The 14,413-nt window shown below is 36.9% G+C and overlaps 1 protein-coding gene across 5 annotated transcripts in view; it reads left to right on the top strand.

The window, feature by feature from the left end:
• LOC100646642 (triokinase/FMN cyclase) overlaps nucleotides 1–14,413 on the top strand; it is a 106,500-nt gene that overhangs the window by 53,032 nt on the left and 39,055 nt on the right. For all 5 annotated transcript variants that reach the window (XM_048404754.1, XM_048404750.1, XM_048404752.1 and 2 more), the window contains 2 exons: nucleotides 850–1,095; nucleotides 12,692–13,081. In XM_048404754.1, coding sequence (XP_048260711.1) covers nucleotides 850–1,095; nucleotides 12,692–13,081 — 636 coding nt within the window. The remainder of the gene's footprint in view (nucleotides 1–849; nucleotides 1,096–12,691; nucleotides 13,082–14,413) is intronic.

The raw sequence follows: 14,413 nt of genomic DNA, 5'->3' as shown, positions 1-14,413 counted from the left end.
ACATGGTGCATCAGTTTTTTAAAGGTCATTGTAAAGGGGATATTTCTTTTTACATAATCATCTTAAAACGAATCTCGCATAAGATGTTGCAAATTCCATAGAGTTGTTTGAATTTATAAAATTGTTGAAGAAAAAAAAAACACATCTACTGTAGTATCGTGAGGAAAAAACCTGGTTAGAAACTAAGCAAAACAAGGTCGCCTGTCCTTCGGCTATTAGCTTACATAGAAAAAGCCTGTGTGACTAAAGTCACCTAGTTCTTGCGAAGCGTTAACAGTATGGGATTAGAGAAAGGGAAAAATAGCGCTAATGGAGGGGAACGATTTGAATCCAAGGAGCGGTTAATCGAGAAGTGAGAATGGGTCGAGAGGTCAGAATTAATCGAGGAGTCGAAGAGTAGAGTTGTTAGAGTTAGCGTTGACGAGTTGCGTTGTTGAGAGTAGAGTTGTTAGCGTTGCGGAGTTGCGTGAGTAGCCAAGTTAGAATAAGATTGTTACTATTAGTTCCATATTAAACAACCATCGTTTTCTGTCTCATTAATATCTGTATAACTAATTTAATATAAAGTAAATAGTATCAAAGAAATTGTATACCTAATATTTTCGCGATACTAACACTACTTTCACTCACTTGTATCCATTACACGAGGTAAAAACATCTCTGAAAAATATAGAATTGCGAAAGAGGAAGCTTTGTGTTTCAAATTGTTGAAGAGCAGGTTTACAAACCGAAATGAATTGCAGTATGAGTTTTTTCATGAAATTACAATGGCTTGAATATAGACAATTTTTTTGTCGAAAATTTAGCGATCCTTTAATTTTCCACATCAACGTATATTAACTGTTTTAGGCCAATCTCCAATGTTCGAACTCGGAGAAGATGAAATCGAAGTTGGTCAGGGAATTCATGGAGAGGCTGGATATGAAAAAATGAAATTGAAACCCTGCAGTGAAATAGTTGCATTCATGCTCAAACGCTTACGCGAGACATTATCTTTGAAGAGTGGAGACTCAGTTGCAGTTATCATTAATAACTTCGGAGCGTTAAGTCAACTGGAACAAGGAATTGTAGTTTATGATGTTGTGAAACATCTTCGTAAGTAACAATCAAATATTTATACATAAATTTTTTATGCAAAGACATATATTGCATATTTCATACTTACCTGACGTGTTTATCCTGGCCAATTTAATTTCGTAAACTAATAAAAATAATAATATGTCACTGTTCGACCGTTCGCGGAGAGACGCGTTCGCGGTAGATCGCGTCGACGTCGATCATCGACGTCACGAAATGATCGATTCCCTATTTTGTTTAGGATAATAGAGGTGGTTGAACTGATTATAACACAGATGTAACAAGTTACAATATACACTTTATTTCAACAACTTAATGGATGTAACATTCAATATAACAGTTGATAGGTCGACAGACGATATACAAGTTAAGACGGAGTACGAGATATACATAAGTACGGTGACTGATCAGAGAACAAACAGAAAACTAAAAAACTCCTGCTCTATGACGGCGGTATTTATACTGAACCAGGGATGGTCGCTGGTCGTCCCATCATCGGTTATTTTCGAGTGAAAATCCCAGGAAAAGTAGAAAAACCCATGTCCCCAATTTTTATTGGCTGGAACAATAGCCCTAAGGAATGTCTCGACTTGACCTCTATGTTGCAGCAACTGAGGGCTTTGACGTTAAAGTAAAAAAGATATTTAGTTTTATGACTGTGCCTTAAGATTATTGCGGTCCGATCTATGATGTTTCCACCGCTAGTGGCCGTCCCGAGCGAGGGACGGACTTCAGCCCATATCAGATAACAGGACGTAACAGTTATTGTTAGACCGTTTATCCAGGATTGTTTATCCCACCGATTACTCACGCAACTCAAGATGAAGGAGTTGGAGCTTTAAAATTCCCGATGGTAAATCCAATGAGGAGATAACAGCGATGATCGCGTATCTAATCGTTTTGGCAGAGTCAGACTGATTTAAGATAAATCAAACCGAAAAAAGGGGGATCTAGTGTGATGAAATAACAAGAGTTTTTATTTAATGAAGTCGAAAATAAATTATATTAATTCTGACGAAATACAACAGTGTTTGTGCAATAAAGTATAGTTCATATCCGCGAGTACTTCCTGTTAAAACGATATTCTCAAATGTGATTAAGCTTCGAGCAAAGTATTACGATATTTGAGAATGCGAAATAATTATTTTTTGAACTCTCTCGACTTACCATTGCCGCAGTCACAACGATTTCAAATCGCGTGACGCTGCTGCTGTCACGACCGGCATACTTCAAATCCGATGGACCGATGATGGAGATAAAGATGTGGCGGCCTTGGCGACAATGTATATCGCCGAAGTGCCTAATGAGTCATCTATATCCCAACAGTCCTTCCACCGAATGTTCTAGAATGTGGCAACGGTCACGTACGCCTACAGGGTAGTGGGGATATTGAGGGATGACAAACAAAGAAGAAACAGATCCCACCGAAAGTCAAATTGTAAGAGCCTCAGTCTTGGAAAGTCACGGCTGGAGCTCAGAACCAAATCGCAGTCAGTGTAAACTCAGAATACAAGAAATAAATTCTCTTGTTTTTTTGTTACCTTATTTTTTTCTTTTCGTTCGAGCTACCTCCTTTTTTATTTTACGTGACACTGTCAAAAAATAGTATTTTTTTCCTCTTTTATAGCAGTCCTGGCTGTCCTGTCTCGGTAAACACCGTACATTATGCAATATTTTCCCATAAAGTCGATTATTTGCTCGACCTTCCTCCTGTATGAGGATTGAGGAGCTAAATTTAGTGAATCTTTTTAACTTTAAGCGGCATATACTGGGTATATTACCGACACTGACGAAGGTCTGCCCTGAGGTTTCTAATAGTCATCAATGTTGAATATAGATTACATTAACTCCTATATTTGCAAATATATGTAGTATCTTAGGTCTTTAGAGGAAAGGACAAGTAATGATGTTTTGATTTAATAAATAATATTCAAAACAACGAACTGATTACAATGCTGTCGCACGTCCTATTATTATACTTGGCTCTCGACTTCCCGATTCACACTCTCCGACTTCTGCACTCGCTCGCTCTCGCTTCTCAACTCACACTGTCCGGCTTTTGCATTCGCTCTCTCCGGCTTCTCAACTAACACTGTCTTTAGCGTCTCTTTGTCTTTTCCCGCCCTATCGCGCACGTGTCCCGAAAACGCCCGTGGCCAGGGTCACGCAGGCCTTTTCCACGAAACTATTCACTTGAAAGGACCGACACATTGATGTACCCGACGATGCCGCGGCTCTCGCGACATTGTTTATGGCTCGGCCGATATCTTAAGCCTTTTGTCCACGATACTCATATATTTTGAAGGATTGTTTACGCGTAAGATGCAATGGTAGATACTTTCAAATTAAGATAGTTCATCTTGATAGAGTTCATCACATCTATTAAGATATAGAGAGGAATCGGAAATACAAATAGGTTACTTTATTCACACACAACAGCTATACATATATGTTACACTCTGAAAACCTCGACAACTTTCTTGCGTGCACGGGTCACGTAAAATAAAAAGCAGGGGGTTCAAACGAAAAGAAAAAATTAAGGTAACAAAAAAAAAAAAAACAAGAGAATTTATTTCTTGTATTCTGAATTTACACTGACTGCGATTTTGTTCTGAGCTCCAGCCGTGACTTTCCAAGACTGAAGCTCTTACAATTTGACTTTCGGTAACATCTGTTTCTTCTTTGTTTGTCATCCCTCAATATCCCCACTACCCTGTAGGCGTACGTGACCGTTGTCACACTTCTAGGACATTCGGTGGAAGGACCGCTGGGATACAGATGACTCATTAGGCACTTCGGCGATATACATTGTCGCCAAGGCCGCCACATCTCTATCTCCATCATCGGTCCATCGGATTTGAAGTATGCCGGTCGTGACACACGCATATTGTCAACCGATCCAACCAGATTCTTCCAACCGCCTTTTGTCTCAACTTTGACCTGGACGCCCTCTGACGCTTACACACACATTCACATGTACAGTATAAATGTATCATCTACCTAACAACATCATTATTTGTAACGTGCGTTATATGATAAACAGGCAGCAAACATACTAGAAATTTTTTTACATATTTTTTTAAACAAATATCTGAAATAGGAAAGAAGCATTATGCCAGAGTTGGCTGATAAGTAATGTTGTACATTCGTTTGTATCCCGAGAACAAAAGGCAATTATCAAAAGGAAATAAAAAAATGTTAAATGTAATCACCGATAATTTCAATTTTTACCAACACGTGACAAGTTCAGTTCTGCCTGAACAGCCGAGCTAATCGGACGTGCGAAACAGTACTTCAGTGAAAGTGCGGCAAGTGGGAAGAGAAAGCGGTAACGTAAACGCCCATCGCCAAATATTGGAAAATGCGAATTCCACCAATAAAAATAACAACTAAAGGCGAAACATACTTTATAAATAGAGCTACAAGTTCTGCCAACACTAGACAACCAATAAACGAAAAACAAGGAAATACAGCTACAAACGAAACAAACATGGAAATAACACAAGACAATGACAAGAACAATGAACTAACCCAACATGACGGAGGCTGGAAGGTGGCAACTTCCAGCAAAAAACGAAAAGTAACACTGTGCACAAGCGGTAGGAAAGCTATAGTAGCAGATAAGAAACAATAGCTACAAGAAATCACGCTCCGTAACTCATTTAGCGCACTGCCACAAGAGACAGCAACAGATCCAATTGTAAAACTAATAACACGCATCGCTAAACCACCGCCAATCTACATAGATGCTAAAATAATAGACCCCCTCATTGAACTTCTAAACAACACGGCAGGGAAAGATTACTACACTATAAAACAGATAGAGATAGACCAAGTCAAAATTCAAACCAACACACCAGAAACATTTAGAAATGTGATAAAAGCACTAAAAGAGAAAAACGCTGGTACCACACCTACCAGCTTAAAGCTGATAAAAGTTACAAAACAGTAATCAGGGGATTACAGCCAAAGACAAATACCGACAACATGTGCGAGGAACTAGCAAAAATTGGACACCAGGTAAGATCAATAAACAACATAACCAGATACGATACTAAATAGCCAATACCGCTATTTCTAATAAAGCTTGAACCAAAAAACAACAAGAAAGATATATTCGAAATTAAAAAAGTTCTAAACACAACAGTAACAGTGGAGCCACCTAGACATAAAAAAGATATACCGCAATGCATCCGGTGTCAGCAATATGGGCACACAAAAAATTACTGCAACAGAAACCCGGCGTGTGTCAAATACGCGGAAAAGCACCTAACAGTAAACTGTCCAAACATAGGAAAAATAAATGAAGTTAAATGCTTCAACTGCAATGGAAACCACCCAGCTAGCTACAAAGACTGAGTAGTCAGAAAACAACTGCAACGTACACTGTTTCCGCCGCTACGAGACAGGACATACAATAACTTACAAGCGCAACAGGACAGCACAAAATCTGAGACAACACCAAATTCACAGCACGCAATGAACACTAACCACAGTAACACCAACACCTTTGGTAGCCGAAGCTACGCGCAAGTAATCAGTCAGTCGCCACCCTCTGACAACCAATATCGCAACACATTAGCAACGACACTACAGAAATCAAGGAACTGCTCAAACAATCCATCAAAAATACCGAAATGCTAACAAAAATGATAAGCGAACAAAACGCAGTACTCAGGCAGCAAACGCAACAAATCACAGTCATGCTACAACTGCTTACAAACATGCTAAGCAAAAAATAAAAACGGACACATTGAAAATGGCAGCTTGGAACTCAAACGGCCTACAACAACGGGCCATCAAAACTAAAACATTTCTGTATAACAATAATATTGACATACTACTTGTTTCAGGAACACATTTCACACCAAAAAGCTACACGAAAATACCATATTGCACCATTTATGATACCAAACACCTCTTAGGAAAAGCACAGACAGGGACTGCAGTGATAATAAGAAACGATATCAAACACCACTTACATAGTGAAATTAGTCAGGAATGCGTTCAAGTAACTACCGTTAGAATACAAACTAACAGCAATTACATCCAGATGTCAGCAGTATATACACCACCGCGACATAAAATGGCATTTCAAAAATGGGAACAGTATTTTCAATCCTTAGGTGACAAATACATCGCAGTGGGAAACTTCAATGCAAAGCACAGGCTATGAGGCTCAAGAATTAACAAACCTCGAGGTAGAACACTAGAAAAATATATTGGGACTAGTAATCTCAACATATTATCCACAGGAAGGCCAACATACTGGCCGACAGATCTAAACAAAATTCCATTCTTCTTTGATTTTGCAGTTATAAAAGGACTATACGCAAACAAATTAAAAATAACACCTAATCTTGAGCTTAGCTGCGATCATACACCGATAATAATAGAATGCACAAGCAGACCAATACTTTACAGCAATCCAGAGTCGCTTTGCAATAAAACTGCCAAATGGCAAACCTTTAAAGAACTAATTGAGAGAAAAATTAACTGCAATGCTCCACTAAATACACCCAAACATATCGAACAGGTAGTAGCAACATTGACAGAAATTATACTAGAAGCAGCATGGGCAATTACTATTTACGAACCAAACAACAGGCGAACAAAAATAATTCCAACAGACATCTTTGACAAAATCAGAGAAGAAAGAAAAACGAAAGCAAGATGACAAAAACATCGAACAGGTGAAAACAAAAAATACCTAAACAAACTCGCAAAGGAAATAAAAAGTAAAATAAAAGATCAGAATAATAACGAATTCTCAAAATTCATAGAGACATTCTCCGCACACGGGAATGCCAACTACTCTCTATGGAAAGTCACGAACAAAATAAAGAAGCCAGTAAAACTAATCACAGCAATCAGAAAAGCAGACAGCACATGGGCTTACTCCATATAATATTAACAACAGTAAAACCAAACGTCATTCAATCTAAGATTCGCAAAATACTAGTACCCCAACTAGCAAGCACTACACCATACCTAATACAACAGCACAAGAAATTGGAATCATAATCGAGAACACAAAAGACAATAAAGCACAAGGAATCGACCTAATCAATGATAAAATCTTGAAAAATCTTCCCCCCAAAAGCAATACGTTTAATCACAATAATATTTAATAGAATTTTGAGAATACCAATACTTTCCAATCTATGAAAGCTATTAGCACAGATCATAATGTTACCTAAGTCAGGCAAAGACTCACGCCAAACTGCATCTTACAAACCAATATCACTAGTTCCTGTGTTTTCCAAAATACTAGAGAAAATGGTATACGATCGCCTAAAACCAACAATAGGGAAAGAAAAATTAATACCAGATCACCAACACTCAACGATAGAGCAAATGTGCAGGCTCGTCAACGAAATTTTACGAACAACAGAAAAGAAACAATACTGTACAGCCCTCTTCATGGACATTGAGAAAGCATTTGACAAAGTGAACCATGAAAACCTCTTACAAACAATCAAAAAACATTTCTCGGAACAAATCCATCACTTACTAAAATCGTACCTAAGTAAGAGAACCTTCGTAATAAAAATCAAGGACACACATTCTGAAGTTAAAGACATCAAGGCAGGGGTACCACAAGGAAGCGTCCTAGGCCCAATACTATACACATTATACACGGCGAACATACCAACAACTACCAACAGCACAGTACTGACATTCGCAGGCGACACGACTGTACTAGTCAGGTATACTAATTCAGAAACAATAGTCACATTACTACAAGAGCACATTACAAACATAGAAAAATGGTTAGAAGAGAAACAAATAAAGGCAAATCCCAGTAAATGCAACCATATTACATTTACACTAGGAAAGCGGAGATCACCAAATATCCAATTGAATAGCGCGCATATAACACAAACAAAGCAAGTTAAGTATCTAGGACAACACTTAGACACACAACTTAGGTGGTAACAACATACTAAATCAATTACAGACAAAATACGGATATACAGAAGACAGATGTACTGGCTAACTAGTCGAAACTCGAAACTCAGCATAGAAAATAAGCTAAAAATCTACAAAACGATAATAGAACCAATTTGGACGTACGGAATATCGCTATGAGGGATAGCAGCAATGAGTCACAAATAAACTAGATCCGCTACATTCGAAGATACTGACGACAATAGTCAATCCCCCATGGTATGTCAGAAACGAGGATATACACTAGGACTTTAAAATACCAAAGGTCAAAGAAGAAATCGGTAGGTACGCAAAAAAATACAAGGAAATAACGGCAACACATTCTAATCAACTGGCTGCTGAAGCGAGCAAAACTCTTATAGATAGAAGACTAAAAAGAAAACACCCCACTGAGCTCTCATACAAATTAAATAAAAAAAAGAAAAGAAAAAAACTTGCTAATCGTCTATAATTCCTTACAATTTGACTGAAGTTTGTTAGGAAAACTTAACGGAATATATTTTTATTATTCGTCTACTAATTATGAAAAGACCGATTCATTCAAATATTGGAGTTATTATAAGTAGACTTTCGAAAGTTGCGAGTATTCGTTTCAATGTTAAGAAATTGACCTAGTCTTTGTTGTTTTCACGTGGAGGAAGTCTTCATTAATACTCCGCACAGTCTAGAGAAGAATGCGTGGTAGCGCTAGATTCTTATCGGATAATATCTGCATGATGGTCTACCTCAGTATGTTAGGGGATCTCCCGAAATTACAGTTAGAAACAGCGGCGTTATCCTCCACTTTCCTTATAGCATTTTCGGGGAGGTGTACACTACTTCTATTTCTAGAGGTGTATACTAAGGTATACATCTCTCCCGTAGCGCTATGGGAACACTCAACAGCGTTGTGCTCCGCAATAGGTCGGATTGAAAAATTATGGGATATTTTCGTATAACTGTTGGAGCATACAAGATGTCGGAATAAAGTTTTATTTAAAAAGTGTTGAAAAATAATCCTTATTGAATTAAATACGATGTACATAGTATATTTTATGTTTAACAATACTTTTAATTTTTGCATTAAATAGCTTTAAGCAATTTGAAGAATCTGATTATTTCATATTGTGAAAGTAATACAAAATTAAATAGTACTACAAATTTTGGTAATTTTGATTTGAAACGTAATGCCTGTTTGAAAAGTAATACTAACATTGTATCTAATATTATACACATATATATAAAATAAAATAAAGTAATATAAAATAATATAATAATAATGGTAATGTACAATAATAATACACAACAATATAATATGTAATCATCTTGAGAAATATGAGGAAAGAAAAAAAGTATAAAAAATAGTAGAAATCTTATATAATATGAACTTGCTTACATATATGGAAACTGATAAATGGTTAGTTTCCGTCATTATATTTGTTTATGTGCTTTATAACTCGAGAATCTAGTATTTTATGGTTCTTGATAGATGATTTTAGTCTTAATGATGGCAATGGATCAAAGGTTAAAAATATTCTATAAAATGTATCTTCATTATTAGCAGTCCTTAAATCTTTTACGTTGTTTTTATTCTTATATTCCTTGAAATCCTTGTGTTTCGCTTCTTGTGTTTCTTCTGAAAGTTGGATGATCGAAAGTAAAGCATATTGTATTATATTTGCCCCATGTATTAATAAGTTTGTTAACTTATGTAATACTATCCGTAATTTCTTTCAAAATATTTGCAGTGTCAAAGAGTTGTGCGTTGAAAATACAGCAACGCATCGCAGATATAGTACTTGCTATAGTATTGCATACTTTATTGTCTACCATTGTTAAAGTCATGGTATACGTTATTTGAATATTACTTATTTTTGTTGGATTCAAATGTACTACTTTACTTTAGATTCGATTTATTTCATCCTGTATAATTTGCGTTGATCTTTTTACAAAATGAAATTTAATTGGCCGACAAAACCAGGATGACGATGGATGTAAATTTTCCTATAAAACATTACATTTTAATTTTTTCTGAATACGTAAAGGTAGAAACTCGAAATAAATCCGCTATCGCTATTTGTCATATCAGTCTTTGTGTAGGACACTTACTTATATCTCATTTCCCTGAACATCTCTATCACATCCTCATTTGCAAATAAAAATGTAATTTTGAATTGCGCTCTAATCTGTTTATACTTTTCGATATGCATGAAGTTGTCTGATCCAGTAAACATTATAGCATAACTTTGGTATACCCTTCTACTATTTCTGTTGTTTCTTTTAGCGGATAACAATCACGTTTTTCTTTTAATAATTTGGAATATGATGGCCATAAGTTGCTCTAACATCTGATTGGCTTGTTTCTAATAAAAACATATTGAAGTTTAGAAAATTGTGCGATGTTGAAAATGTTTAATATTTGTTCTGTCGTAAATTTGTTCTGTCGTAAATTTGTTCTGTTGTCCATTTTGATACGTACTTTTTCAAGAAAAGCTTCATTGTGTTTATTATTCTGCAACGTTCAGAAGGGGAGGGTAACCCTCAACTGCAGCAGGGAAAAACAGGGGTTTATATTACAGAGGTGGATGAAGCGGCCTTTCTGTTGTGGATCATCTCTCTTTCTGCAGTATTATGTGTTTGTGGAACATGGTTACCGCTTGCTATGATCTCTTACTGTCTAGTATTGCGCGAGTGGTTTTACACTAGCGAGAGGCTCTATTTACACACTACACAACAATATGGCACACCGACGCCAGTGACGGATACTTCTCAAGGTCGTGCTGCGCCCTGTAAGGACAGGCGGATAGGGATCCGCGTCGACCCACCGTGACGTCGACTTTTTTCTTACTTGATACAGATACTCTCCGAAGCAACTATGCTCGATGATACCTGCCTTATGCTGTAGATGGGACTACCCTCCTTTCTGTCCAGCTAAGTTTCAAAGCTTGATAGGACTACCTTGACCGGCCTTCGATTAGTATCGCCAGATTGAACGCTCTGACGACGCTACGATGCAGAAGAGCTCATCAGGCCCGGACGCAATTCTTTCTTTTTTCTTTCCTTTTATGTGCTGGAAATATCCGAAAAACACTCCATAGTCCGTAGCGAGAGGATGCAGGTAGTGCGGGTTCTTACTTCTCTTTACTTCAACTCTTTCGGTATCCGTCTTCGAGCGTGGTAGGAGGGGCACAGTGAATATTGAGGTGCATCAACAGTACCTCACGATCCCTTGCCTTTGTTTTTACAAAAGTCTTTGAGCTGGATGGACTACCCCTTTCCATGCACATCCGGTGCAACCATCCTTGGGGGCTCGTTTGTGTGCAATAACAAACCGGACCCTTATCCGAATTGTGTGCAGCCACGGCGGCTACGGAAGCCACCATTTTTCTGAGCTCTAGTTTTTTGAGAGTACTCCCGCACGGCCAGGGTGACTCGCCACAGTCTCCGACTAGTTCTCGACCACACGCATGTTGCTTAGCCACATCCACTGACAGTCTTCTTGGTACTGACTTGGAGTATTTTTTTTCAGTGTGTTCGGTTCCATTCCATTGTTGCGCTACCTTTTTCATCCGGTCGTACATCACCGTTATTTCTTCATGTACAGTCGGGCGGCCCTAAGCCATGGCGATGAGTAGACTGGCGGAAGTCGATGTCCTTTTCACCACAGTGCCTCTTCTTCGCACTGGAAAATTCCCTTTTTGATTCGCATATTACTTTGCATTCACGGACTTTCTGCTGAAGTTTGGTGGCAGCAAAAATACTTTTTCGACTTTTATGGAAATCGAATCTGGATTTTCGGAGTGACTCTACTAGTGAGGCTTATTTTTTTTCTTTTCTTTTCACGTAGTATGGTATTTTTACTTACTGAAACTCTCACAATGACTTTCATCGAGCGCAATGGGGCAGGCACATAAACTCAACGGATATCGTCCCCACGCCACTGTTCTCCGCAGAGAGGTGTTCTTCCTCTAAAAAGACGATTTTATTCCCCCTTCCCACCTCCGGAGATAACTGACGTCTACACTTTCTTTGACGTCCGAGCCCTCGCCCGAATCGCTGCCACTCCGACCGCCCTGCATGAGAAAAGAGTATTTAGGACCTTCCTATGTTCCCCACTTCGCAGTCAGATCAGCCGGTCGGAGTATTCAGTTCAAACGACGACTAGAAGCTTCCTTTGTGACGCCCTCGCGCCTTTCACGCGCGCCCGCGTGAATTACTCTGGTTCGTCCGCTCGCCATATTCAATGGCACGCTGAGCTCAACCGCATAACTGCGGCTCGTTCTCCAGCGAAATCCCGCTGTCCCTCTGCGAAGTTCAAACCTAACCCAACCTAATTCAAATTGACTTATGAAGATCGAATTCTTGAAAGATGTAGTGGACAAATCTTTATATCCTACAGGTAGTATTCAAACGCTGTGAAGTGAATCTTGAATTTAGAGTTAAATTCATATGTACTAATCTTTATTTTTGCTCATAATGATTTTCTGTAATTTTATGCCAAACTTTTAAAACGAAAGAAAAAGTTTTTACTTTTGAAAAAAAAAGAAAAATGACAAAACTTAAGAAACGATTTGATAGCATATATTATAAATTTAACAATAAAATAAATTTAGCCGAATAAATAATGTTAATGATAAAGTTAATTAATCACTGTAATGTGTACAAAGAATGTTTGTTAATATAGGAAGTATGAATATAGAGCCTCTTCGTGTGTATGCGGGACTACTGATGACGTCATTGAACAGTGCTGGAGTGCATATTACTCTTTTAAAATTATCCGAAGATGATAAAAGTTTCTTCATTGGTTGCCTAGATGCACCTACTGTTGCACCAAAGTGGCCAGGTTGCGTATATAGCATTTCTACAGAAAGTTCACGAAAGGTTGTTCAAGATCTAATAGTACGGGCAGTGGAAACAATTGGAATGGAAATTACTCTCGAACTACAGAACTTATTAAAGCAATGTTTGAAAAGTGCTTGTGAAAGTATCATTCAGAAAGAAAATCATCTTAATGATTTAGATAGAGGATGTGGAGACGGTGACACAGGATCGACGCTTAACAGACTTGCTACTGGTATGTATGCCACATCATGTCTAGGAATAAATACAAAACTTTCTTCATTATTTAATGATGATCGTTGAACCTTTCTACCAAGATTCAACATTATTGGTCTGCATTTTATCGGTATATACCATCCTTTTTACGTATTAAGGTCTTATGTAAATCCTAAACTCCTAATACTAATAACTCCTAAACTTAAGTAAGCTTGAGAAGTTGTTAACAATTTATCCAAATATTTAAGAATTATTATCCTACTTGAAACTTTGAATTACAGAGAATTCATGTATTGAACGTTCAATTTGATGTAATAAAATCTAATTTTTTTTCTCTTCATCTATCTTTCGATCACTGTTTTGATCAATTTCAACATTTGATCTTCGCACAATTACTCGGGTTTATATCACGGATACTATTTTGCTGAAGTATTCTAAATCCTTTGGTTTTCGTTTAATTTTTCCTTTTTGGAATCAAAGATTGAGATTTAGAAATTACTTTATGGTTGCCGAATTACATATCTACGAACCAGACGAGTTACACTTTACACATGTACAACAATGGCGCAGCATAAACCCGTAATTCACACATAGAAAATCAGTGCATGAAATTCCTCCTTGTTGTACCTAATTCACATCTGTCTCTTTCTGATTTTGGAATACTTTGGTGAATTCGGGTATTAAACGAATTGCCTAAGCGGCAGGACAGCCACTGATTTAATTAAGTAATCATCCAACGTCATATTCAGTAGGACGAACATGTCTAGATATGAAGGTTTATCCTAATAATATATTGTAAGGTTTTTTAAAATAAGAGTTTGTAAGGTATCTTCAATTAACAGCCAATAAGACATATTTTCTAATAAATAATATTTATTGGAAATATTTTTTATTTTCCAATTTCCTAGCTAAAACATTTTTGAAAATTAAAAAAAAAATTATTTTCATTTAAAAACATTATTGTCAAGTTTTGAAGATTAATATCAAAATGAACTACAGATATACTAAATATTACACTATATGTTAATCCATTTCATAAGTTTCTAACAATGCCTCGTGATTATTTTCGTTTTTTACGAATCAATTATGATACGATAATTATTTCTAAACAAAACACATAACAAATTTACATATCATAAATTAACTACAATTTTAAGAAATATGATGACATTTCTTTAGATTTTTAAATACAGCATGTTAGATAAAAAAGTGCTAGTGAAACTAGTTATCATATACAAGATGATTTGAGCAATTGTAAAAGGTCATATTTTTCTTTTGGTTCTGCAGTTATAAAACACTTACTGGAAACATATATTTTCTAAAAAAATGAGTATAGAAATTCATATTTCAA

This window comes from Bombus terrestris, chromosome 3 (genome assembly GCF_910591885.1).
Source record: "Bombus terrestris chromosome 3, iyBomTerr1.2, whole genome shotgun sequence".
Classification (NCBI taxonomy): domain Eukaryota; kingdom Metazoa; phylum Arthropoda; class Insecta; order Hymenoptera; family Apidae; genus Bombus; species Bombus terrestris.
This window is presented reverse-complemented; position numbering and strand designations above follow the sequence as displayed.